Below are 22,323 nucleotides of genomic sequence, written 5' to 3'. Positions count from 1 at the left end.
ATGGGACTGTTCATCATTTATTGGAGGAGAGGTGGTGGTGCAAAATGAGGGAGGCACCCCAAATATTTTTTAATCACTGGGGAGGGAGTTATGCTTTTCAATTTGGCTTAAGGGAGAGGCATTTAGCTTGAAATGGTTGTGTTTTGTATTTATTTTTAAGATCCTTAAAACCCCCAAACCCACATGTGGGTTTAAAAAGTGTTTTTTTTTTTATGAAAACAAACAAACAAAAAAACAAAATCTCTAAGGTCACATTTATAATAACCAGGGACTGTTGAAAACAGTGGGTAATACTGAAGGGAGGGTCATGCATCTGCAAAAATAATGATAATAATAATTTTATATATAATTAATTAAAAAAAACAAAAACAAAAAAACGAAGTTACATCCCAGTTATCCCCCTGCTCTGATAAATAACACACAGTCCCTAACTAAAATACAAAGTCAATGATGAATATCAAAATCAATATCATCTCCTTTTGTCTAATCTTCACACTAAGTTGTGTTGATATTTATTTTTAATAACATTAAAAGGATCGCAGTGTCTCCTCTTTATGAATGTTACTAAACTTTCTGTTTCCAAGGAAGCGGCTCTTGATCTCTGCGCATGCGCTGCAGATATCACCTCCCCTTTTCCGCCAACGTGACTTTTGAATTTACTTCCCTCTTCAATCAAAATGAATATTTTTAACCGAGATTTCTTTGCCAAATGAGGGGCGGACATCCGTGTTTAATTGTTCTCGCGGCCGTTTCCACAGCCGTGTGTCCTCTGAGTTGTCAAAATGTGAGCTCGGCTGAGACCCGGACGAAGTTAAATGGCTCCGCGGCGGATTTCGACTCGTTCAGGAAACAGTTTCACCGCAAGTTTGAAGTCGAAAGCGAGGAGTTTAACCGCCGCCTCCTCTATTTTCAGGTAAGAGACACAAACCAACTCTCACATAAACAGGAAACGTGTAGAAAAACTTTGTCGTCACTCGTAACCTTTTACGCACGCTTAAAAACAAACGGCAGCGCGTGCCACCTCAGACGACGCCCACTTATGTAAATGAAGGAAATGAAGGTACAAACCGCAGTGTTTACAAATAATATGTTAGTTTTAATTGGATTAATATGCATCATATGACAGTGAATTAGGGACTGAGACTAGGTTAGGGAAAAATAATTATACCAAAATGTAGCAATAGTCCTCCATTTCATGTCTTTTAATTTAAAATTACATTTAGCTGGAGATAGTTAGGCCAATAGCTCAAGTTTGAGCACGAGCAAAATGCATTTTGAAAGGAGAAATAACACAATTGTCTTCCTACAAAAATTTAAATTAATGAATAAAAACAATCAAACAAAACGAAACATAATACTAGTTCTGGCTTGGTGGTAAATTTTGGGTAATGCAAACAAACTTTAGTTACATGTTTTTGTGTGACAGGGTTAGGGTTATTATTTAGCTGTAACTGAAGAAGTATGCAGTTCATTTACTTCAGTAAGCTTTGAGACACTTTGAAGAAACTCCTCACAGTAAAAGTTTTGTAAGAACAAAAGTATGTAAGGTAGTATGGAAAATATACTTTAAGTATGAAAAGCAAATATACCCAACGCATCAAATCTAAATAAATGAATAAATGAAAAAGAGAAAAGAACTAAAAATATTTTCTTCATGAAAGGGAAATTTTATGTATCAATAACAGCTATCAAAATTAGTTAAAGTATTTGTCAAACAATTTTCTGTCATTTGGCTAATTGATTAATTAGTTTATCGTTTCAGCTCCACTTGTATAAACTGTTGAGTTGCTAAATTTATTTTGAACAAAACACATTTTATAAACTCTTTTTATGCTTCATATGCACAAATATTATTTTAACAAAGTCACAAGTAACTAAACTTATCAAATAAATTTAGTGAAGTAAATAGTACAACAATATAGCGGAATTAAAGTATAAAGTAGCATGAAAAGCAAATACTCAAATGAAGTTGTGTACTGTACTTGAGTAAATGCAATTAGTTACATAACATTTGCTGTCATCCCATCATCAACACTTGTGACCACTGTTCTGCAAAGTTGTTTTAAAATTAAATTGAAATTTAAAATTTTAATTAAGTAAACTTAAAATTACTTTACTGTCAGATGTCTTTATTAATATACACACTACCAGTTTATCAGGTACTGCAAGGTAACACTACACAGGTGTGATGAACTAGCTATGAAATACATCTTTTAACCTATTTTGATTTTTGTATCGATTAAAGCCTTTGAAGGCTGTTAAGTGTTTGGTGCTGTTGCATTGTATTGCATTATACTCAAAGACATTTCTGTTATTTACTCTACTCTCGATGATATAAATGTGTTGGACATAGTATTACTTAAAAGGGATCCAACTGAAAACTGAACATTTTAAACTTCACATAGAGTTCATTGTTAGATTGTATTAGACCTCATTAGCTTTATGGGTGTACTTAATAAACTGACTAATTTAAGCAGCATGTTAATGCTGTAGCAGTTTTAGGTGAGGTTAATTTTAACTAGATTAAACAACTTTTTTTTTTTTTTGATTAATTGTCAGCACTGATTATATGATTTGTAAAATTTAAATCTGTAAAGTAAATATTAGGTATAAATGTCACACGAATTTAGTGGAGTAAAATGTACAATATTTCTCTCTGAAAATGTAGTGCAGTGGAAGAGTTAATACCATAAAATGTTAATACTAAAGTCAAGTACAAAGACTTTACTCGAGTAAATGTACTTTGTTGTAATTAGATCAAATAGTAATATTTAGATAGCTTGTGGTATATTTTTCAGACTCGTGTTGTTTTATCAAGGAAATTAAGTCCATCTAGACTTGCATGGGTTTTTTAATTTTTTTGTTTTGTTTTTCATCTTGTCAGTGTTTTATTTGAAGCATGCATTTTTTTACCTTAACAACCGAATTTGATGATTTAAGTTGCCTACATGTTGCGTGTTGAACTTGACCACTTGTCTGTTATTGCAGAATGCTACAAAGCGACACGCACACCTGAGCTCATTCTCCACAGACCCACAGTCTGCCAAGTATGGCATCAACCGGTTCTCCGACCTCTCACAGAAGGAATTCAGAGGTAAGTTGAAGTTTTGTCACACATCAGGTGAAAATATATTCAGTTATTTTGTACCTGTCCAGTGGAAACTTACTGAGCAGCTTACCCCCTGAGTGCTGGGCTGGATCTGCACAGTCATTGTTTACATGCATCTTTGTGTCCAGAGATGACTCTGAGCTGTGCATGTTGTCCACAGATCTCTACCTGCGAGCGAGCGCTGACAGAGCTCCTGTCTTCTCTGGACTGAAGACAGAGGGGCTCCCAGCCAGATTTGACTGGAGGGACAAAGCAGTGGTGGCACCGGTCCAGAGCCAAGAGGCGGTAAGCTTTTCAGAGATACAGTATACAGTGAATATACTGTGTAAGTAGGAATGTCCTTTGTGTGCTGAGACACAGTTGAGCTACATTCACTGAATCTTATTTATTTTTCTTATTAAATCATGCTTTATCATTAAGCAATCAAAAAAATGCCACAACAAACAGGTGGGCAAATGACAACCAAAATATGCATAGGAGTACCATTAACTGGCCTCAGAAATGACATTATCAAAATAAATAATTCAGTGAGACTTTTGGAAAGCGTTTTTACAGCGTCAGTTTTATTTGTATGTGTAGCTGCAACAGAGAGAGTAATTTCTTATTTAGTTGTGATATCATAGTGTTTAACAGCCAATCACAGTTCTGGATGCACAAAGAAGACAAATACTTGACTGACTTTATAGTTTTTAAGAAAATATTTTTTAGAAAAGCAGATTTGAAACTGAAATCAAAATCATGGGGATGTGATAAATCCTCAAACTGAAGGAGAGTCCTTGTTCCTGCGGTGCAGAGAGGAATATCGATTTATTTAAGATCCTCTTCAGGTATGTTTTAAGACATGAAAATACTCTGCCAGGGATGATAATTTGAGCCTGATATGAGATTTACTCAGAAATGTTCAACATTAAAGGTATATACTAAATGTTAAGACTCATACAAAAGCAATCCCCCTCAATCATTACTTATGACCCACTACAGAACAAGTGTGTGATGGTGTATTTCTCTGCAGAGACTCAGCATGTTGCCTGTTTTTTTAAAATTATTTTTATCTTCTTTTGCTGTGTGTGGGACATTTTGGGTGTGTAGATCCCAGCCAATAATAGCAGGCAGGTGAGGTCAGACCTTATAAAAAAGGTAGTAATCAGGTTTTAGGAACACACATCCAGGAAAAAGTTACAAAAACTGCAAACACAGCGCCAAAAAAAAGAGACATTGTGAGCTGAATCGCCAAGCAGGCAAAGCTTGTCTCAAAACGAGAGTATATTTGGGGTTAGCGTTTACTTTCACTGGTATGCAGCACTGAACAAGAGAAGGAGGATGAAGAGTGGCGCAAAGTTGGCTTGTTTTCTGTCGGCTGGGTAGCTGCCAGCCGTTAGCTTTGTTAGCTGAAATATCTGCTTTTCCATTACAACAGATGTAATGTTCTTATAAAAGAAGCTTACAATGTGCAAACAAGGAGGGCAGGGAGGAGAGGCCAAACTTACACACAGTTAGTATGTAAAATCTACTTAAAGTACGAAAAGTAAAAATACCCAGTGCATTAAAATATAAATAATTAAGAATTTTAAAAAAATTAATTAAAAAAAACTAACCAGAAAAATCTCTTATGAATCTCTCCCTAAAACTTATTCAAGAAGGCGTCTCGCAGTGTCAGTCTCATCTGATGAAGAGATGTGTTGCTCAAAAAGTCACTCTGGTGCATTAAAGAAGTGAAAACTGCAGCTGCTAGTTTTCACCACAGATGCACATTAACTGCACTTTTGACTTTAAGTCTCCATCACACAGTGAGATTGGCTTTCAGATCTGTTGTGATATTTTCAAAATCACGAGTAGGCGTGCACATGTGAAACAGATTTAGGGTGAGAACAAAGAAACGTTCCTCCTTCAGCAGATTAATTTAAAAACAACCCTCCAGTGTCAAAGTCAGCACATGCATCATTCTGCACAGTGAAGGTTAAACATCCAAGTGCAGTTAACAACAAGCAAACCTCATTTTTGAGTGGAGGGGGACTTTTAATAATGGTCAACCGACAAACTAGGCCATTAAGTTTGACTTTTAGTGAGATGGAGCTGTTGCTTGTCCTCGCGAAGGTTCACCTCCGTCCTTTATCTCTTTAGTCAGCCAACTCGCCATCGGGGATGACATTTTCACTGTGAAACTGTTGTCCTGAGGGAGAGACATACCCTCGTACAGCAAACAGCCCACACCATAACATATATTTTGTTCTCTTGAAATCCGGTAAGACTTAGCACTTCAGGCGGAGTGTGTACATGACCACACTCACCTACCTCTGCAGCTTTTCTGCACAGATTACTTCTCCTCTGGTGCTGTCCGTGGACCTGCCTGGGGTGTGTTTCCACAGCAGAAAATAAAATGCAGCACCATGCACAGAGACACAAAATATCAAACCACTCACATCTCATAAATTCTTCTTGATTCAGTTTTCCCTTATCTTGATTCCACTTTTTATACCTCAAATGCATTTATTTGCTGTGAAGGAAAGAGCAGATGGTCCTTGTATTTTGTATACTCAGCGCATACTTACCTCCTGTCTAAGCAATAATGACTGATTTTGGTTTCAGTATTGATTTTAAGCTTTGGAACCATATTGAGCAATGAAATATTGGATTTTTACACGAGCAGCTCAGGTTTTCATCACATTTATGGGAATTTATGCTGAGCAAGTGAAGTGAGAGCAGTCGGATGTTGTTTGGAGAATAGATTGCCCGTGCAAATGTTATTCAGGAAAAGATGCAGTCTCTTACATAATGAAATACTGGATGTTTTCCCTCCAAATGGACTCGTTTCAGGAAAGCAGTGCAATATAGATGACATATGTAGTATGAGAGCAACTTTTGCTATTAAAACATCCCAAATGATCCTCAGCCTTTAGAGCGAAATACTGTAACTGAAGCAGAAATTAAGATTTTCCTCAGGACTCAGTATACCTGAGGTGTTTCTGTCAGTAGATGGCAGCAGAAAACAAACAGTTCACTCAGACGAGTCAGATCATCTCACCAGCGTATACAACATCCACGCTTACTGTGGATTCAAGTTTAAGAAAGTATGGGCTTCACTCTAAATGCAATCACATCCAAAAACTGTTTATTTTGGAACATATCCTTCAGATTTAGTCCGTGCTCTACCCACCAAACCCCATTTGAACTTATCTAAATGTTGTGCTCGTCTGATACTAGTTTTTTCAAGGTGAATTAAAGCATTGATTTTGAAAGCAGAGATTGGAAAAAAATGTATTAATCCTGCTGCTTTAGCGAGACACCAACCTCTGTTTTGATGGAGATAAGCAAATGGAAATTTCTCCCTCTAAGTATCATAATATATTTTATTTTATAGTTTGGTTCCAGTCCAAAATGATTTTTAAACCTTTCCCTTTGTAGTTCTGCTTTTCTCTTATAACTGTAATTTTACCTTTGCAGTGCGGGAGTTGTTGGGCGTTTAGTGTGGTCGGAGCCACGCAGTCCGTCCATGCTATAGGAGGCTCACAGCTGGAGCGGCTCAGTGTGCAGCAGGTTCTGGACTGCTCCTACCAAAACGCAGGCTGCAGTGGAGGCTCTGTATTCAGGACCCTGAAATGGTTAAAGCAAGTATGTTGATATTTTTACACGATTTCATGCCTTTTTTCATGTTTTTAAAGGTTAACTTTAGTATTTTCCTACCTGGACCTTACATTCTCATGGTTTTTGTCTAAGTGAGTGATGAGAAAGAGCAGTTTTTAAAGTCAGTCCAGTATTAAGCGTGACCACTGTAGCTGACAGGGATGAAACAAGCTGCAGTGTAACCATTCGGGGCATGTTTACATCGTCAGTACATCCAACAGAAGTGCTTGTTTTTGCAAATGACAGGCTCAAATTGTTTTTATAAGTGTCTGGAAAAAATATAGAAGGATCCCTACAGAGACTGACCTTTTTGTTTAAGGGTAAGATCCATTTTGTTTAACCAGAAACCCAAATTTGACATTGTCAAACTCACCACTCTATTAAAAATAGACAGTAATTTTACCTTGTGTATTGTCAGCAAATTTCCACATATAATTTGATAGATTAAGGGTTTATTCTGACCAAACCAGAGTTTATTATTGTTCAAACAGTGGAAAGACGAACAGACAACTTTTCTGAGTTTTGTTTTGTCTGTCAACTTTGAATGAAGTGTTTTTTTATGACATTTAATTACAGTTAATTTAAATGGAGTCTGGTGGGTGTGTTGAAAGTGATTTTCTCTGTAGGGATCCTTTCCATAAATTCTAAGACACCTAAAATAATAATCTGAACATGTCAGTGGCAAAAACAAACTTCTACTGGATGTAAACTGATGGTGCGAACATGCAAGGAATAGCGACACTGAAGCCTGTTTCGCCACTTCCCAGTGCGACCAGATTCAGATATTGTTCCTATTTGTCACTTGGACATAAACACTTGGAAAATAGGGTCCAGGTTGAAAAATACCAAGCTTACCTTTGAACTGATGCTTCCTTAATGGTTTGAAATGAGTGAAAAGGTAGAATTAACTCCCAATGTTTTACCTACAAGTGATATAATTAATACCTCAACGCTCCCAAAGTGACTGTTTATGAAAGAGTAATCCTGCAGGAAGATATGTCCATTTTGCTTTAGCTAAAAATCCAGTAATGTTGTCTAGCATTTTAATTAGCGAGATAGAGATAGTGGAGGCAGTCAGCAAAATACGATTGCTGTCTCTCGTCAGACATGCATTGGGAAAGTGGCGGTGCCAGGATCCTTCATAAACAAGATGAATGGATATTTTGCATTCAGGTAACACACTCACTGAGATAAACTATTTTCTTTTTAGACCAGAATGAAATTGGTTCCTCACTCAGAGTATCCCTACAAGGCCAAGACGGGAATCTGCCATTTTTTCTCTCAGTCACATGGCGGTGTTTCTGTGAAGAATTTTACTGCACATGATTTCAGGTAAAAGACTGTTTTTTGCAAGATTTCTCAAAGCAGTAAAGGGTAAAAATTAACAGCAGTATATTTGGGTAAAATCACATGGAATTTTAAAGTGGTTTTCATAACGTACCAAGGACAGAGGCCAGCGGAGGGGGCTCGGTCCTACGCAATGACAGACCACATTGTTTACTGAGTCAACACAGACATGGATTGCCCAGTAGCACAGAGGTTCTCCACTCTTCTCCCAGTGACTGTCATGGTTACCTTGAGTTAAAATGATTTAGATCTTTATTTAATATTGAACAGGATCATGACTCACACTTATGCATTTGTAATGGTTGTTATTTTTATTGCATTATGGTGTTGAGGGTCACGGTCCTCTGTCAGCGTCAATGCAGTTTAAACTTTAAGTTAACAGAGTTTCTGAGATTAATACATTGCCAACCTAAAATATTATAATTTTCTCTCTTAGATTCTCTTCTTGCATACAGTTTGAACTGTATGTTGCTTTTTATTTTAGTGTATGTATGGTTAGAAAAAAAAAAAAAAAAAACAACTGGAAAATTCATGGACTTTTGCAAATAGCAATGTCAAGGCCTGGGAAACTTTGGGAAAACTAAACCTATCCTAAAAAGTTTTGGAAAATCCATGAAGTTTTGTTTTAGGAACCTGTATAATAACACATTCATTCATGTTCAAGGACCATTTTTACAGATTCTGGCTGTGATAGATGGTGTAATTTTTGGTGTTTAAGAAGAAGAAATCGTCAATTTTTTTTCTTTAAAAATCAGCAATAAAATAAATACAAAATACAGCCATTTAAAGTTGTATGCCCCTCCCTCAAAGCCTAAATGAAAAGCTTAAGTCCCTACCGAGTGCTTTAAAAAATGATTCGACATGCCTTTACATAGTAATGAAAAAGAACCGATAAGGAGTATCAATGGCTGTTTCAGAGAATGCATGGTCTTTAAAATTTGCCTCAAAGTCATGGAAATGTGTTGGTAAAAATGTGTATTAACCCTGTTATTTATAACATTTGACAGTGTAGTATTTTTAATAATTCTTAAAGCAAAGAAAGCAAAGGAAAGATACGACTGTTTTCAAAACCCAGTAAATGTCAATGTCACGCTTCTACTAAAACGCCTCTTTATCTCAACGATCGTCTGATCACACTATGAAAATGCGCCTTTTGACCTGCCCCCAGGAAGGTCAGAGTGCTGGATCATCGAGTGCATCAAACTGCTGAAATCAGACACTTGTGCGGGGTGGAGACTCCGAGGTCACGGGGGTGTCTTAACCTCCCGGGTTAAGGGGCTCATAAGCCAGATCTTTACTGCTGCATAGAAAAAGAAAAACAGGATCATAAAGTTTCAACAAGACAAGACCTCACCTCACCCTGAGTAGAGTGCAAAACAGCTTTATTCAGTATAGTTTTGGCACAGAGCTACACTCCCTGGCCCCTTATGTCATGAACCTGGCAGAGGAGGGAATCACAGCTATCCCCGGTGGTAATCATCTGCTCAAAGGACAAGATGGGGTGGCAGAGGGTGCCTGCATATGTGCAACAGAGAGAGCGAGGAAAATACCAATTTTATGAGAACAGAGGAGAGAGGTGAGCTGCTGATCCGGAGAAAATGGTGCAAAATAGGCCCGGTGAAACGTTGAATTTAAATAATAACCTCCATGCAGTATCTTGCTGGAAGAGTGTATCCTGACACAATTCACACCCTCCTGAATTAGCCATATAGTTTACATGACAATGCCTCAAAAACTAGTGCCAGTTTTGTTGCCTCATGAGTAAATTTTTCTGTTAATTTTCCTCAGTGGTCAAGAGGAGGCGATGATGGGTCAGCTGGTGGAGCGCGGCCCCTTGGCTGCTGTCGTGGATGCTGTCAGCTGGCAGGATTACCTGGGTGGAATCATCCAGCACCACTGCTCCAGCCAATGGTCAAACCATGCTGTCCTGGTTGTTGGATACAACACTATTGGTACATGCTGTCACTACACAGGCATGAGAATGATGAGAATGAATCGTAATTTCAGAGAGACAGCTGGGATTTTATACTTTACTTGAGCTTAACACTTACCTTTTTAGGTCAAGAAAGTTTTACAACCCCTAGAGTCTGTGAAAGTAATTTAAAGTTGCACCAGGCAAAATTCTCAGGTAAAAATATATCGGTCTTAATCACTAATTGCTGCTGCGACAGAGCAGAGTCTCATCTTCCCTAATCAATCACTAAAACAAAAGGAGATGGAGTGAAACAAATATTTTAACAAGCTGTTAGCTGTTTAACAAGCTTATTATTGAGCCCCGACATCATTATTTTCATGAATCAAGTGAAATATCTGTTACACACTTCCAGTGAAAATGAAGGTGTATTAGTTTTGTAATTGTGTTGATATTGTAGTGACATCTTGTTAGAAGACATTAGCACCAATTTCTAAAATAAAAAAAAAAAATCCTTGCAGAAAGTACAACTGCAGAGCTGCACTGATGGGAAATGTGTAGTGTTTATCTTCTTTGTTTTTTCCTCACCTAGTTTTTACATTTAATTATCAGAGTAAGGTATACAAAAGTACAGGAAAACAGATGGAAAATAAACAAATAAAACCTAGTATGAAATAATAACAGGCCCACATAACAACAACCAAACATTAAAAGAATAAAATGAAAAAACAGTAATAGAGGTGTGTGTGTGTGTGCGCGCCTTCAGTTTAGAGTCTACAGCAAATGTTGAAAACAAACAGTACTAGAACCTCACAGCTGTTATGCAGAAATCTAATGAAATGCTGCCATACACAGCTGATATTGTCTTTATGTCCTTGTAGAGCAAACCATATCTTTCTTTTTTAGCCTCAAAAATTGTCATGTATCTCTTATCCAATTACGTAATTGCTTCCAATTGAGTAATATCATAATATATACACATATAATGTGTCTATACTCTGTAGTTTTAAGAGAGTTAAGAATTGAAAGCGATTATATGAAAGTCAGTTATTGGGAAAACACATAGAGTGTATAGATTTGTCATTATTTCACCTTGTTCCTTTTTTGTCCTGTTTTTTTGGGACACAGTGTTCAATGAGTAGCTGGGTTGGTAAACATGTCTTGTGTGCACTCTTTTTTTACACAATGTTATTTGATTTCTCAGGAAAGTGGTTCAGATCATTGGCACGGTTGTGTTTTAGGTTTTCATGTGAATAATAAGTTTAAAAATATGTTTTAAAGTTTGTGAATTGATCGAATTTGAAGATACAAGATGATCCTATTTGTGTGAATGAGGTAAAATGCTACCTCACTGTTTATTTCTTGACATAGTTCGGCGGTATTTTATGTTTCTTATCATGAATTATTTCACACACACTTGTGTTTTGTGGGTATTACACAAGGATATGACTGATTATGTAACAGTCTAAAGTGGTTGCAGCTGCACCACGCACACACACACACACACGCTCACACACACACACACACACACACACACACACACACACACACACACACACACACACACACACACACTCTCTCTCTCTCACACACACCTAGTACTCCTTTACCCTGTAAATAATTCAATCGTAAAATGCATGTTGTCTGTCTTAGGGGATGTACCATACTGGATTGTGCAGAACTCCTGGGGAACCTCGTGGGGCGATGAGGGTTATGTTTATATAAAAATTGGTGGAAACGTTTGTGGTAAGTATGATCTTTGCCTCTCGTAAATTTCTGTTTATATCTGCTTTGGTGCTTGTATGTTGCTTTGCCCACTATCCCGTCAGGGATTAATACCACATCCAGATTTTTTTGTTGTTGTTTTTCTTCACAGGTATTGCAGATTCTGTGGCGGCAGTTATCCTTTAACAAGATTGTGTTCATCGCAACCAAAACTAAATCAGTTTACTTTAAGTGTCACTTTAAATAATGTTTTTTTATTGAAATGTCACCATGTTACATCACCAAAACAAAATAAATCACTTTATATGCTGATAAGTCTTGGATCATACCTGAGCAATCAACATGCACAACACTGCAAAAATAAAACAAGAATACATGCACTGTACAAAAAAAACTTATCTTAGCAAATACATAAGGTAGATACATGTTTTGGGTGATATGGCCCTTACATTTATGTATACAGAGATCAACCACTGCATAAATACACAACAAAATTGATGTAATACCATAGAGCATACTATACAAAACACATTATTACACAACTACATTATTAACATTATGTACAGATATATTGTGCTGTGCAAATTGTTACTACTGTCGCTACTTTAGATGTTGACATTGATTGTTGATAAAGAGGTTTATTGTCATTTATATATACACCTTTATATATCCTCTAGTCTGAAATGGTTCCCTCTTGGACTGCTTCCTCATGCTGACATTAAAGATAACGCGTTAGTAAAAAAAAACCCATCGGCGCCACCGGTTTGATCACTGCTTATTGATCCATTTGCTTTCAGGTCAGTCGCAGTGAATTTACATAATTGTATTGAGAAAACATCTAAGCAAATTTTATCAAGGAGCCATCTGCTGTACTTTGTGGCCGGTCAAGATTAGAAATGAGGGTAAAATAGTCTAATTTGGCCATTTGAATTATTCAGGGTCACAAGTCTCTGGTGTGTGAACCTCGGCGCTGCAGCCTTATGTAACTAATGAACTGGCAATTTGCTGTTCTTTTCTTTGTTAACATAATTGTGGGATATCTGGTCTGCTTTTAGTGTCCCAGTGAGATGAAAAGAGATATTTGTCACCTTGCGTGACATTAAAATGAACACAATATGTTATTATAATAATATTACCATCATGGTATCAAATGTTTCTCCCTAATGGATATTCTGGTGGTTTAGATAGTCAAACGGGTCAAATGACCCCCTCCATGTGCTGCGTTTCACTCAATCTTTTTTTAACTAGAAAAAAAACTCACCAAATTAAATTGCAAAATGCTGCAAAATTGCCATGTTATTGAGTGTTTCAGTTTCTCTCATCATCCAATGTAGTAATTGAGTGTTAAATACATAAAAACTTTGTTTCAATTTTAGATTTTCTTTTTTGTGTCGCAACGCGATCGTTAACGTATTGTTAGGTTAAGGTGCAAAAAAATCTTTATGTTGGGAAAACATGTTTTGGTATAAAATACTCGGTTTGGTTGCCGGAACATGGATGGAAATGTCCCAAACTTTCACTAAAAAAAATTCAACTTTTGTTGTTTATTGGTTTCTAAATGTGATCTGCTTCTATCTGCTGCAAGACAACCGCCTCGTATAGGTGTCACACCATCCACCACACCCTTGTCCTCCTTTTAGGAAATTTAGCTCATATACATGTAATCTTCTTTAGAAATGTTGATATGATATATATTAAATATCTGTGGTTTTATTTTGGCAACTAGGCTGGAAATGCCATAATTTCTTGAGAAAATGATTTTTTTTTAGTTTATGGGCTTTCATATCTTATGCATATGTGAGCTTAAAAGATTGAAACTGTGTGTCTTTTTAAGGAAATAAGTTCCTCTTTGCATGTTTTGATTGCAACCTATTTTTACCTGTGCACCTGCCGCTAAAACTTTTCAGCTGTGTAAAGGATCTTCTGTTTTTAGGTCAGTTACAGAGAAAGAAAGGAAGCCATAACAGACGACTGATACGCCCCCTTAGTCTGAGTCCTCACTGCTGCAGTAGGAGCTGTCGCAGCATTCGGCCATGTAGAGAAACGTATGAACGTTGGGATTCAGTTTGGGCACCCAGTCGCGAGGCACCAGGAACGTTGCCAGATTGAACAGATCCACAAACACTTTGTAGCGGTCACTAAAGGGAAAAAAGAAAATAATTTATTTAATATTGAACTCATGCGCTCTCACACTATAATCATGCATTTGTTGCACACTGCACTTTCCGAAGGACAAAAGCTAAATTAAACTGCTGCCAAAATGTAACTGATACAGAATGAAGAACATGGCGTGCATCCTTTGAAATTGACTTTTTAAGTATAGTTTGTGCATGTCAGAAAGAAGTGACCATATGGCAGGTTAATTTAGATAAGCACAGAGTAGCAGTGTCCTGTCCTTATCTAAATTAACTCTGAAGTGTCTCAGATACTTGCAGTGTTAAAGGTTTAATCAGCAGGTTAAAGTTTATAGCATACATACCTGACAGTGGATCTCAGGTAGTGGTAGCCGGATGAACCCCCCGTGCCGGCTTTGCTGCCAATCATACGATGCACCATGCATACGTGATTGTCTGAAACAAAAGGTAGAAACATCCTCTGTGATATGAGCAATGCCTGGGCTCTGCATGTTTCATTTGAGCTGTAAATTGTTTAGACATGAGTGAGACGTAGGGGCGTAAAAATATTTCATGGGAATAGATAGTTGGATTGATCAGCAGGCGTGGAGGATGTTATAAGATTCTTCTGCCTCTGAGGTCCTGACCTAACTTTAGCTCTGTAAACTCCCTTGTTAGTCCAGCTCTGCCCTTGGGCGAAATATGAAAGCAGTGGTTTCTGGTAGACTTATCCTTTTTTTTTTTTTTTCCCTGCACATTTTTCTGTTCTTGTTCACTAGTGAGTACATGCAGCCACTTACATGGATGCTACATAAACTTACATCGCCATTTTGTCATGAGGGTGTCGATATCCATGAGGGATGTGAGCAGCTGGAAGGGAACCTGGAACCTCGGCTCTTCCCTGAAAGGTAAAAAAAGATTTTAGTATTTTTATTTATTTAACTAATCTTGTACAAAAAAATCAAGTGGCATTTGGATGTTCACAGAAGTTGTAAAATGAGGTCTTATCATCTGCTTATTACCCTAAATGTAGTTAACTTTTTATGTTACAGTTTCATATTATCACCAAACGGTGACTGTCATGACTCATGTTTAGTGTTGTGAAGCCTTAATGAGTCTCCTGTAAGGAAGACAATTAATGCCACATGTGAAAAATGTATTTGAATTCTGAGTTTAGTGCATAGACTGTTTAAAATAATGGTCACAGTCACTGTGACTTCAATCGTCAGTTTGTGCGTTCACATTTTGAAGCCTTGAGTTCAGCATCTTGTCTGTTGCCATCTTAGTTTTTTTGGAGCCAGAATTTTATTTTTTTAAATTTTTAATAGGAAAATCAGACACAAAATGATACAGCCACAATTAAAAACAAACAAAAGGCAGGTAATTTAGCACCTACTGACAGACTTTAACAAATACAGGCAGCTATTCAGTCAAAGTAATGTGCGAAGTGCACGAGTGTCATATTTTTGGAGCCAGAATTGAACATATTTGGACAAAGACGGTGGAGCTGTGGAGGGTTGGATCTGACTCACAGCCTGTAAATAATGGATGTAGCTACTGTGACGTCTCCCACTGGTTTGTGGACTGCCATTTTGAAGCTTCGAGTCCCACGTTTCTGCTGTCGCCAATTTTGTTTATTGAAGCCAGAAATGACCATATTTAAGCGAGAGGGTGGAGCTAACTGAGAATACAAGGAGACTATTGACAGAGAGCCTGTCACTCAGTCAGCCCCGCCCTTAAAAATACGCCATTTTAAACCTTAATAAAATGTAAATGGGTGAATTAAAAGAATAAAAGAATTTGCCCTGTACATTTGTCATGATTGTAGAAACTAGCCATAGAGACTAAAACTGATTTTTGTACCAGGCCGTAAACATTTTTATTTCTGGTGTAGATTTTAAGGATCTCTGGGGATTGACTCATTTTTTTTTCGTCAGCCTCATGTGGTCATTCGAGATACTGCAGTTTTTGGCATTTCTGCGATGCCTTTTTTTATTTTTTTTTTTTTTTTTTTGGTTTGTTTATTTGTTTGTTTGTTTTTTCAGACTAGAGGTTGTTGCTTGGTTTAGGGTCGTTAAACTTAAATAAATTTACATGTGGCCCTAATTGTCTTCCGTACCCATGTGACATTGGATCACTGCACCATTAATGCTCAAGAAATGCTGTAAAAACCACATACCTGTAGAAGTAGATCATCAGGGCACCTTGGAGAGCCTTGTAAGAGATCCGCCTCTCACCTTGTCAGCAAAATCAAAATAAATTACTAATAAAGTAAAACTAATTGTTTTTATTTAAATCATTTTGTGATCTAAAGCCTAAATGTTAAAGTTCAAAGAGTAATGCACAGTATATCAAAAAGTTTAAGTACAAATTTAACTATAAACACAGATATGTAAAGCCTTGACAAAAGCTGTGTTATGACATTTATTTAGTGAGTCATATTTGTAAAATTTGTATAAAGCGCTCACCTTTGCTGAGGAGATGGTCGTGACGCTTCTCATCGAACAGAGACGTGAACAGCTCCTTCTGTTTGACCAGCTCAGCCATCATCTCCTCCTTGTCCTCTGAATCTGCCATTTTCTATTTAAAAAGACAAAAAAAAGTAACCCACAAATAAAACTGCCGTCTGTCAGTCATCTGTGCACTCCAGGGAGCGCAAAGAAAGTTTGTTTGAAAGCCGGAGTCATCTCTTACCTCAATTTTCTCCTTCTCCTGATTCAGCCCATCAAATATATTGATTTCCAGCCGTTCCCAGAAATTGAATCCATCCGCCTCCAAGCCAGGAGTTCTCTCCAGCCACTCCTGAGAAGAACAGCCAAGGGGTTTTTATCACTTTTATACCCTGGTGAGTAGCAGGTGAGCTTATCCAGAACAAACACAATGTTTTTGTAAAAGGAAAATAAAAAGGTGCCCTATTTCATGAACTCTTGACCATGTTTTAAAGCTGAGGTTGGTGGTGGTTGTGAGACGTACCTCCACCAGTTTTAAGAGCGTTGGCTCCTGTTCAGTGGCGAGCAGCATCTCGCTCTCATGACCCTTGAAATTGTCCCTGTAATGACGTCTGTTGTATGGTACCCTCAGGTTATCCGGGACCCCGATTTTGTTCTCCAAGATCCGAAACTGGAGGCTTTGGAATCCAGAGGCCGGAGCCAGATATTCCCTACGCACCAAACACACACAAGTAAGCACGCATGCACACAACAAAATCAGAGTGCACCACCATGAACGAGTGCATCTTGTAAAAGTTTAAGAGCTGAAGTAGAAAGAACCTGGAGTTATTTATAAGCTCACCTAAAGTCGAAAAAGTCCAAGGCTGTCATTGTTTCCAAAACGGCAAACTGGTCGACCAGCAGTCTGAAGATCATCACGATCCTGTGGATGCGAGTGTTGACTTTGAGCATATTGCGCTCGTCTCTGACCTGGCGTTAAACATTAAAGGAAATGATTAGAAGTAAACTTTTCTGAGCACAAACCCTGACACATGAAAACAAAATCTAAGATAATTACTGAAATAATTAGTTTAGATTTTTTTCCATCATTATTTCATAAAGCTAATGCATGCCCCTTTTCCAAGAAACTAAGTAATGAATTAAAACTGTTGCTGTAATTTGAATTTAGATCATCGGCCTGGTGATGCACAAAATTTCTTATTTTTCTCTGACTGAACTCCAAAGCCAGACTGACTAAATAAAACAAATTATTCCTATTAAATATGACTGCTTTTTAAACAGAGGCGGTGAGATCTGACTATCATAATATTCTCCTGTGAAGATTTTCTTTCCCTTTAATTTATTTCTATGATTCTACATCATGATTTCATAATTAAAACACTGTCAGTTTGCATCTAAAATATCTGAATTTAGGGGTACAAAATGTTCTTCTCTACTTCAGAATACTGTCTATAAAATGGTACTTAAAAGCTTCAAAATGTACTTTTCTATATTTAATTCAGTTTACCTCCTGTCTTCATGAACAATTAAAAAATAAATAAATCTGAGAAATGTTACTTACGTGGCCACTGATGAAGATATCTCGCACTGAATCAAGCTCAAACAAAATCTGTTTGAACCACAGTTCATAGGCTAAAAAAAGAAAAAAAATAGCATTATTAACATTTTAGTATAATATTACAGCATTAACAGGTCAGTAAGCAGTCAGGGCTAAATACACTTAAAAAAATTAATTTAAATAATTAAAAAGTTTCCATTATATTTTCAGGTGACCTTTTTTTTTTCTTCTCATTTTAGAAGAACATCAAAGTGTGATTTTTTTTGTATGCAGGCGATTGTATGTAACTTTGGTATTTTTTTTTTCTTTTTCTTCACTAAAAGCCTAATTAGGAGTTGGAGACTAGCAAAAGATCTCTCTAATAATCTCTATGTGTGAAACATCAGTTACTGCAGCTTGTTTGTAACAGGCTGAAGTTGTACTATGTTAATTCAAATTGTTCCTGTCGATAAACTAACTAAATAATTTAAAATAAACACTTTTAAAAAGTTTTTTTTATAAAGTGGAACTGTATTGCAATCGAAGTAAATCCGCCCCAAACAAACAAAAAAAAAACAAGTTTCCTGAATAAATTATCTTAGACAAGTTCAAAACAACTAATTTATTTCTGCAAATAAAACGGGCTCTCAAACACTATAAAGCCACTTTTACCTTGATGGGTGACAATGAAGAGGTGCTCATCATGGATCTTATTACCCTTTACTTCACTCTGCAACACCTGTGCTGAGACTATTTTGTCGAGCTGAGGGTTGAAAAGAAATGAAGCACTTAACTTAAATGAACACATTTGAAAACAAATGTACATTTCGGCACTTTAAACAAACAGGGTACAAAGACTGATAGGTGCGATAGGTGTTGTTTTCTACCTGCAGGTAGTCTCCATAGATGATTCCTCCTTTACTGGCCTTGTTATCTCCCGCCTGAGCGGCATCCTCGTCTTCCTCTGTTTTGGGAGGCTTGTTTTTGAATAACCTGCAGTGTCAGGAGAAAAGAGGCGTTTTGTTAATGGATGTTTTTTCATATAATGGGGGAAAAAAAGGAAATAAAAATGGGATTAAAAATCCTTTAGAGCCCTATTTTAGTTGCAATGACAAATTAAACGTACAAATGCCTCTTCTCAAAGTACGGACATCCGCTCATGACTTGTCCAAATCGGTTGCAGCAAAGATGTGTTCTTCTTCCTCGACTAATATTTACTAAAATTGTCCACAACGCGATGCAGATTTTTAAAGTCTCACCTCATCCAATCACTCATGAGGATGCAGCGATCATCCGGCCCGCCTCTATTTGCCTCACAGAGCTGTTTATCTTAAACCAGGACCACCTCGTGGACTTTGTTTGACCTGCCAAAAGGACAGTCACAGGACACTTTTCAAATATTAAAAAAAAAAAAACAAGAGACACTGAATACGTTACACTTTTATTCAGGTAATATCAAATATATGAGACTATAAACGTGGAATTATTGTGTGAGACCTTTATTTTTATAGAATAGATAGTGTGTTTTGGCACGTTGCTTTCTTGGTCACAGGGTATCTTTATTGTTTACTCTCCAGCGCCTGCTGTTTATGTCTATGTGTCTCTCAGTGTACAAAGTCGGTTATGTAAGAGTCAAACATGGACGGCCTATGCATACATGTATAGGCGTCACAGATTTGATGTCCTGGCTAGCAAACCTGATATGCACTTCTCTTTTTTTTTTGTTTGTTTTAAATCGCTTTGGAGGTTTCTAAATAAGGCTGGGCAATATATTGACGTAGATTTCGCAGGGGGGGACATTTCCACATTAAATTGATGCAGAAAAAGGCAAAAATTGGTGCATAAAAAAAATCACCAGAGTTCAGGACATTATGTTTTTGACACTAAAAATTTCCTGTCGCAGGACCCCATCCGAGTGCTGCAAGGGTCTGATTTTTAAGAACAGCTCCCAAACGCAACTGTAAAATATTACACTTTTAAAGCGATCATTGTGAGACATTGATGTTGGCACTGCCTGGCTGGCGACCCGGACTCATGCTGCTGCTTTTGGTTCATCGGATGTTGGTTTTGTTTATACTGTTGTGTTTTTAATGTAATGGTGTGATTATTGTTTTATCGTAACTGTGGAGGCGTTATCGGTGAAGCACTGAGTCCAAGACAAATTTCCATACAGGAATATTGTATCGTATCATATCGTATCGTGTCATATTGTATTGCATCGTATCGTATAGTATCATATGGTATTGTATAGTATTGTATCAGACATTTCATACATGTGGAACTCAGATATATATTTTAAACAAAGGTGATTCAAGAAATACAGTTCAAATATTGTTGCTTATTCTGGTAATATTGGGCGGCACATCTCCACATTTACCATGCCTGTTAGTAACACATCAGACTGAAGCGGCTCTCATAACCTGACGCAAAAGAGAAAGCTGATAGACAAATTCAACAGTCAGATAATTAAAATGTTGAACAGTTATATTAAATAAATAGTATTTAAATGCATTTATTATTCAACACCTACAAATTTTCCTGCATGGGTTTTTTTATCACCCCAAACCAAACTTGAAAGTAAAATTAAGCCAAAATAGCACCAGCAAATCACTTTTTTTTGCGGCTCACCCTCTGGTGACCTGATACGGGACTCTGCCTCCATCCCTACATTTCATATGTGTCCCCTGCAAAAGTCAAAACAAAACCTACGCCCTTGACATCAGGATTTAATTTATTTATTTAGACTCAAAAATCATTGAGGCCGAGCCCTCATTTAAAATGATGTGTAAATATAAATACACAGTACAGTACAGCAAAGCAAATGTTGCAATATTGATATTGAGATTTTTGGTTATAAATATTGTGATTTTTTTTCTCCATGTCGCCCAGCCCTATTTCTACAACATAAAAACTTATTTTGAGGTTTTATTTCTGTTTAATTAATAGTTATAATCCTCAATTTACACATATCTAATTGACTTAGAGTTAACTCTGTTGATAGTATTTGAATTTTTAACCGTGAGCTCTTTTTGACACTCTGTAACCGCTGAAAAAGCATAAACACTGACTCATGATGTAAGGTAATCCCTTCACAAAGCCCTCCAGGAATCACTGATGCCACTCTCTGGGTCATTGGACTCATCTGTAAATATTTGCAGATTGGTTAATATTTTATTCACCTGAGTGAACATCAGTGCAGATGCATGGTTCTAAGGTCAGTGAGAGAGTGCGTGGACTGTACATAATGTTAAAGAACGTATGACTCGCTAATTTTGTTTACGTTCCTGTAAATCTGACAAATCACGTACCGTCAGACTGATGATCTAAAGCTTGCTGGGAGCTGAATAGTCTGTCTGTTAGGCCCGCATCATCAGCTGTCTAATGCAGCTCATGGGTAATATTTGTTTTCTTTCACGATTGGCCAGATCGAACCGCAGCACAACACGCTGTCAATCGCAGCGAGCAGATTCTTTTTGAACAACAGTTAACCCAGTTTCATCAGCGTAAGACTCTGAATCCTCAATCCACTCTCTCTAAATCTCTCCAAGATCATTAGCGCCCTTGTTTTTCACCCACACTCTTTGTAGACTTCTCAAGTAAAGTCCCAACAGCCTGTGCAACTGTCCTCAGAAGATCAGAGGGATGATAACAAGCAGCTATTTCTGAATTGGGACATGGTACAAGACTAGCAATATAAGGCTGCAGACTGAGCAAGAGGAGCAGACGCAGCCCCCAAAATGCTTTGTTCTTGTTCCTATTTAGCCGGGATGAATGGGATGCGAGTGAGAGAGGGGGAACAGAGGATGAGACGCTTGAGACGAGAGGAGGCTATCTGTGTAAATCTTGGAAGCTTTAACAGACCTGTCCATCTCACTGATAGGACGCACGTGTCATTATGTATTATCTCCAAGGTCTGAGGGAGTCACTGATTAAAAGAAAGCAGGTATATGGCCTGTTTTTGCCTGACTACTTTGTAACAAAACCCAATGAAAGTTAAACTGTCCTCCTCTCTATATGCGCCGCGTCCTTGAACTCTGCAGTTGTGCCAGAGTTTAAATGTCAGCTCCGCCATACGTTACCTTCAGCTACACATCCGGTTTTAATTTTAGACTTCTTCTACACTGCCGTCATTTTAGGAGCTTAAAGAATAATTAACTCCAAAACATAATCAATGTGTGTATCAATGTGGTGTTCAATAAAAGTAACAAACAGAAAGATTGGACAAAAGATAGTTAAATATTTGAATATTTAGAGCTACACTTCGATCTTTCTGCCTGAGTTACAGCCATCCAGTCAGCAAGAAATACTAGAGGAAATCATTACATATTGCAAATCACTTTTCTTTAATAATTGTTGCAACAGGGGTCCACAGGTCCTTCAGAAAACAGAAATACTTAACTGAAATATGTGTATTATGCTACAATAAAAAACACAAGTAGGCAGGGTAATGAAAAATATAAAATTATGCAGACAATATGTGTAATATACTAAGTATGTGACGTATACAA

At 37.2% G+C, this 22,323-nt stretch overlaps 2 protein-coding genes and 1 long non-coding RNA gene across 4 annotated transcripts in view; 2 read left to right on the top strand and 1 right to left on the bottom strand.

Annotated features, from left to right (window-relative positions):
- The first annotated feature begins 606 nt into the window (after positions 1-606).
- Positions 607-12,460, top strand: ctso (cathepsin O). 2 transcript variants are annotated; one of them, XM_042493145.2, is made up of 8 exons: positions 609-913; positions 2,989-3,094; positions 3,270-3,394; positions 6,551-6,718; positions 7,941-8,062; positions 9,866-10,029; positions 11,643-11,735; positions 11,866-12,460. In XM_042493145.2, exons 1-8 carry the CDS (start codon positions 710-712, stop codon positions 11,898-11,900), a joined length of 1,017 nt encoding a protein of 338 aa, XP_042349079.2. In that variant the 5' UTR covers positions 609-709; the 3' UTR covers positions 11,901-12,460. The 2 variants fall into 2 exon arrangements, with proteins under 2 accessions (XP_042349080.2, XP_042349079.2); XM_042493146.2 differs by lacking the exon at positions 7,941-8,062 and having other exon boundaries at positions 607-913.
- tdo2a (tryptophan 2,3-dioxygenase a) lies at positions 11,949-19,095 on the bottom strand. Its single transcript, XM_042493144.2, has 12 exons — positions 18,942-19,095; positions 18,703-18,808; positions 18,488-18,578; positions 17,840-17,910; positions 17,120-17,247; positions 16,802-16,988; positions 16,523-16,630; positions 16,297-16,408; positions 16,008-16,065; positions 14,650-14,729; positions 14,194-14,284; positions 11,949-13,852 (listed from the first exon to the last, which is right to left on the bottom strand). The coding sequence occupies exons 1-12, from the start codon at positions 18,974-18,976 to the stop codon at positions 13,699-13,701; spliced, it is 1,221 nt and encodes a 406-aa protein (XP_042349078.1). The 5' UTR covers positions 18,977-19,095; the 3' UTR covers positions 11,949-13,698.
- LOC148188845 (uncharacterized) overlaps positions 16,909-22,323 on the top strand; it is a 53,426-nt gene continuing 48,011 nt past the window's right edge. Inside the window, exon 1 of the long non-coding RNA XR_015777205.1 lies at positions 16,909-17,009. This is a non-coding gene — a long non-coding RNA (uncharacterized LOC148188845). The remainder of the gene's footprint in view (positions 17,010-22,323) is intronic.

The sequence above is a fragment of the Plectropomus leopardus genome, chromosome 8 (genome assembly GCF_026936395.1).
Source record: "Plectropomus leopardus strain MGB_pleo_1.0 chromosome 8, ASM2693639v1, whole genome shotgun sequence".
In the NCBI taxonomy this organism is placed as follows: Eukaryota; Metazoa; Chordata; class Actinopteri; order Perciformes; family Serranidae; genus Plectropomus; species Plectropomus leopardus.
Note: the sequence above shows the minus strand (reverse complement) of the source record. Positions and strands in the feature narration are given on the sequence as shown.

What these genes read in the sequence shown, in the direction of transcription:
- tdo2a (XM_042493144.2), bottom strand. Translation starts at nt 18,976, where the DNA reads ATGAGCGGATGTCCGTACTTTGAGAAGAGGCATTT. An exon ending in TCTATGGAGACTACCTGCAG is followed by an intron (nt 18,579 to 18,702) that starts GTAGAAAACAAC and finishes TTCAACCCTCAG; the next exon opens with CTCGACAAAATAGTCTCAGC. An exon ending in CGCTCTTAAAACTGGTGGAG is followed by an intron (nt 16,631 to 16,801) that starts GTACGTCTCACA and finishes TGTTCTTCTCAG; the next exon opens with GAGTGGCTGGAGAGAACTCC.
- ctso (XM_042493145.2), top strand. Translation starts at nt 710, where the DNA reads ATGAGGGGCGGACATCCGTGTTTAATTGTTCTCGCGGCCGTTTCCACA. An exon ending in GCCGCCTCCTCTATTTTCAG is followed by an intron (nt 914 to 2,988) that starts GTAAGAGACACA and finishes CTGTTATTGCAG; the next exon opens with AATGCTACAAAGCGACACGC. An exon ending in TGTTGGATACAACACTATTG is followed by an intron (nt 10,030 to 11,642) that starts GTACATGCTGTC and finishes TGTCTGTCTTAG; the next exon opens with GGGATGTACCATACTGGATT.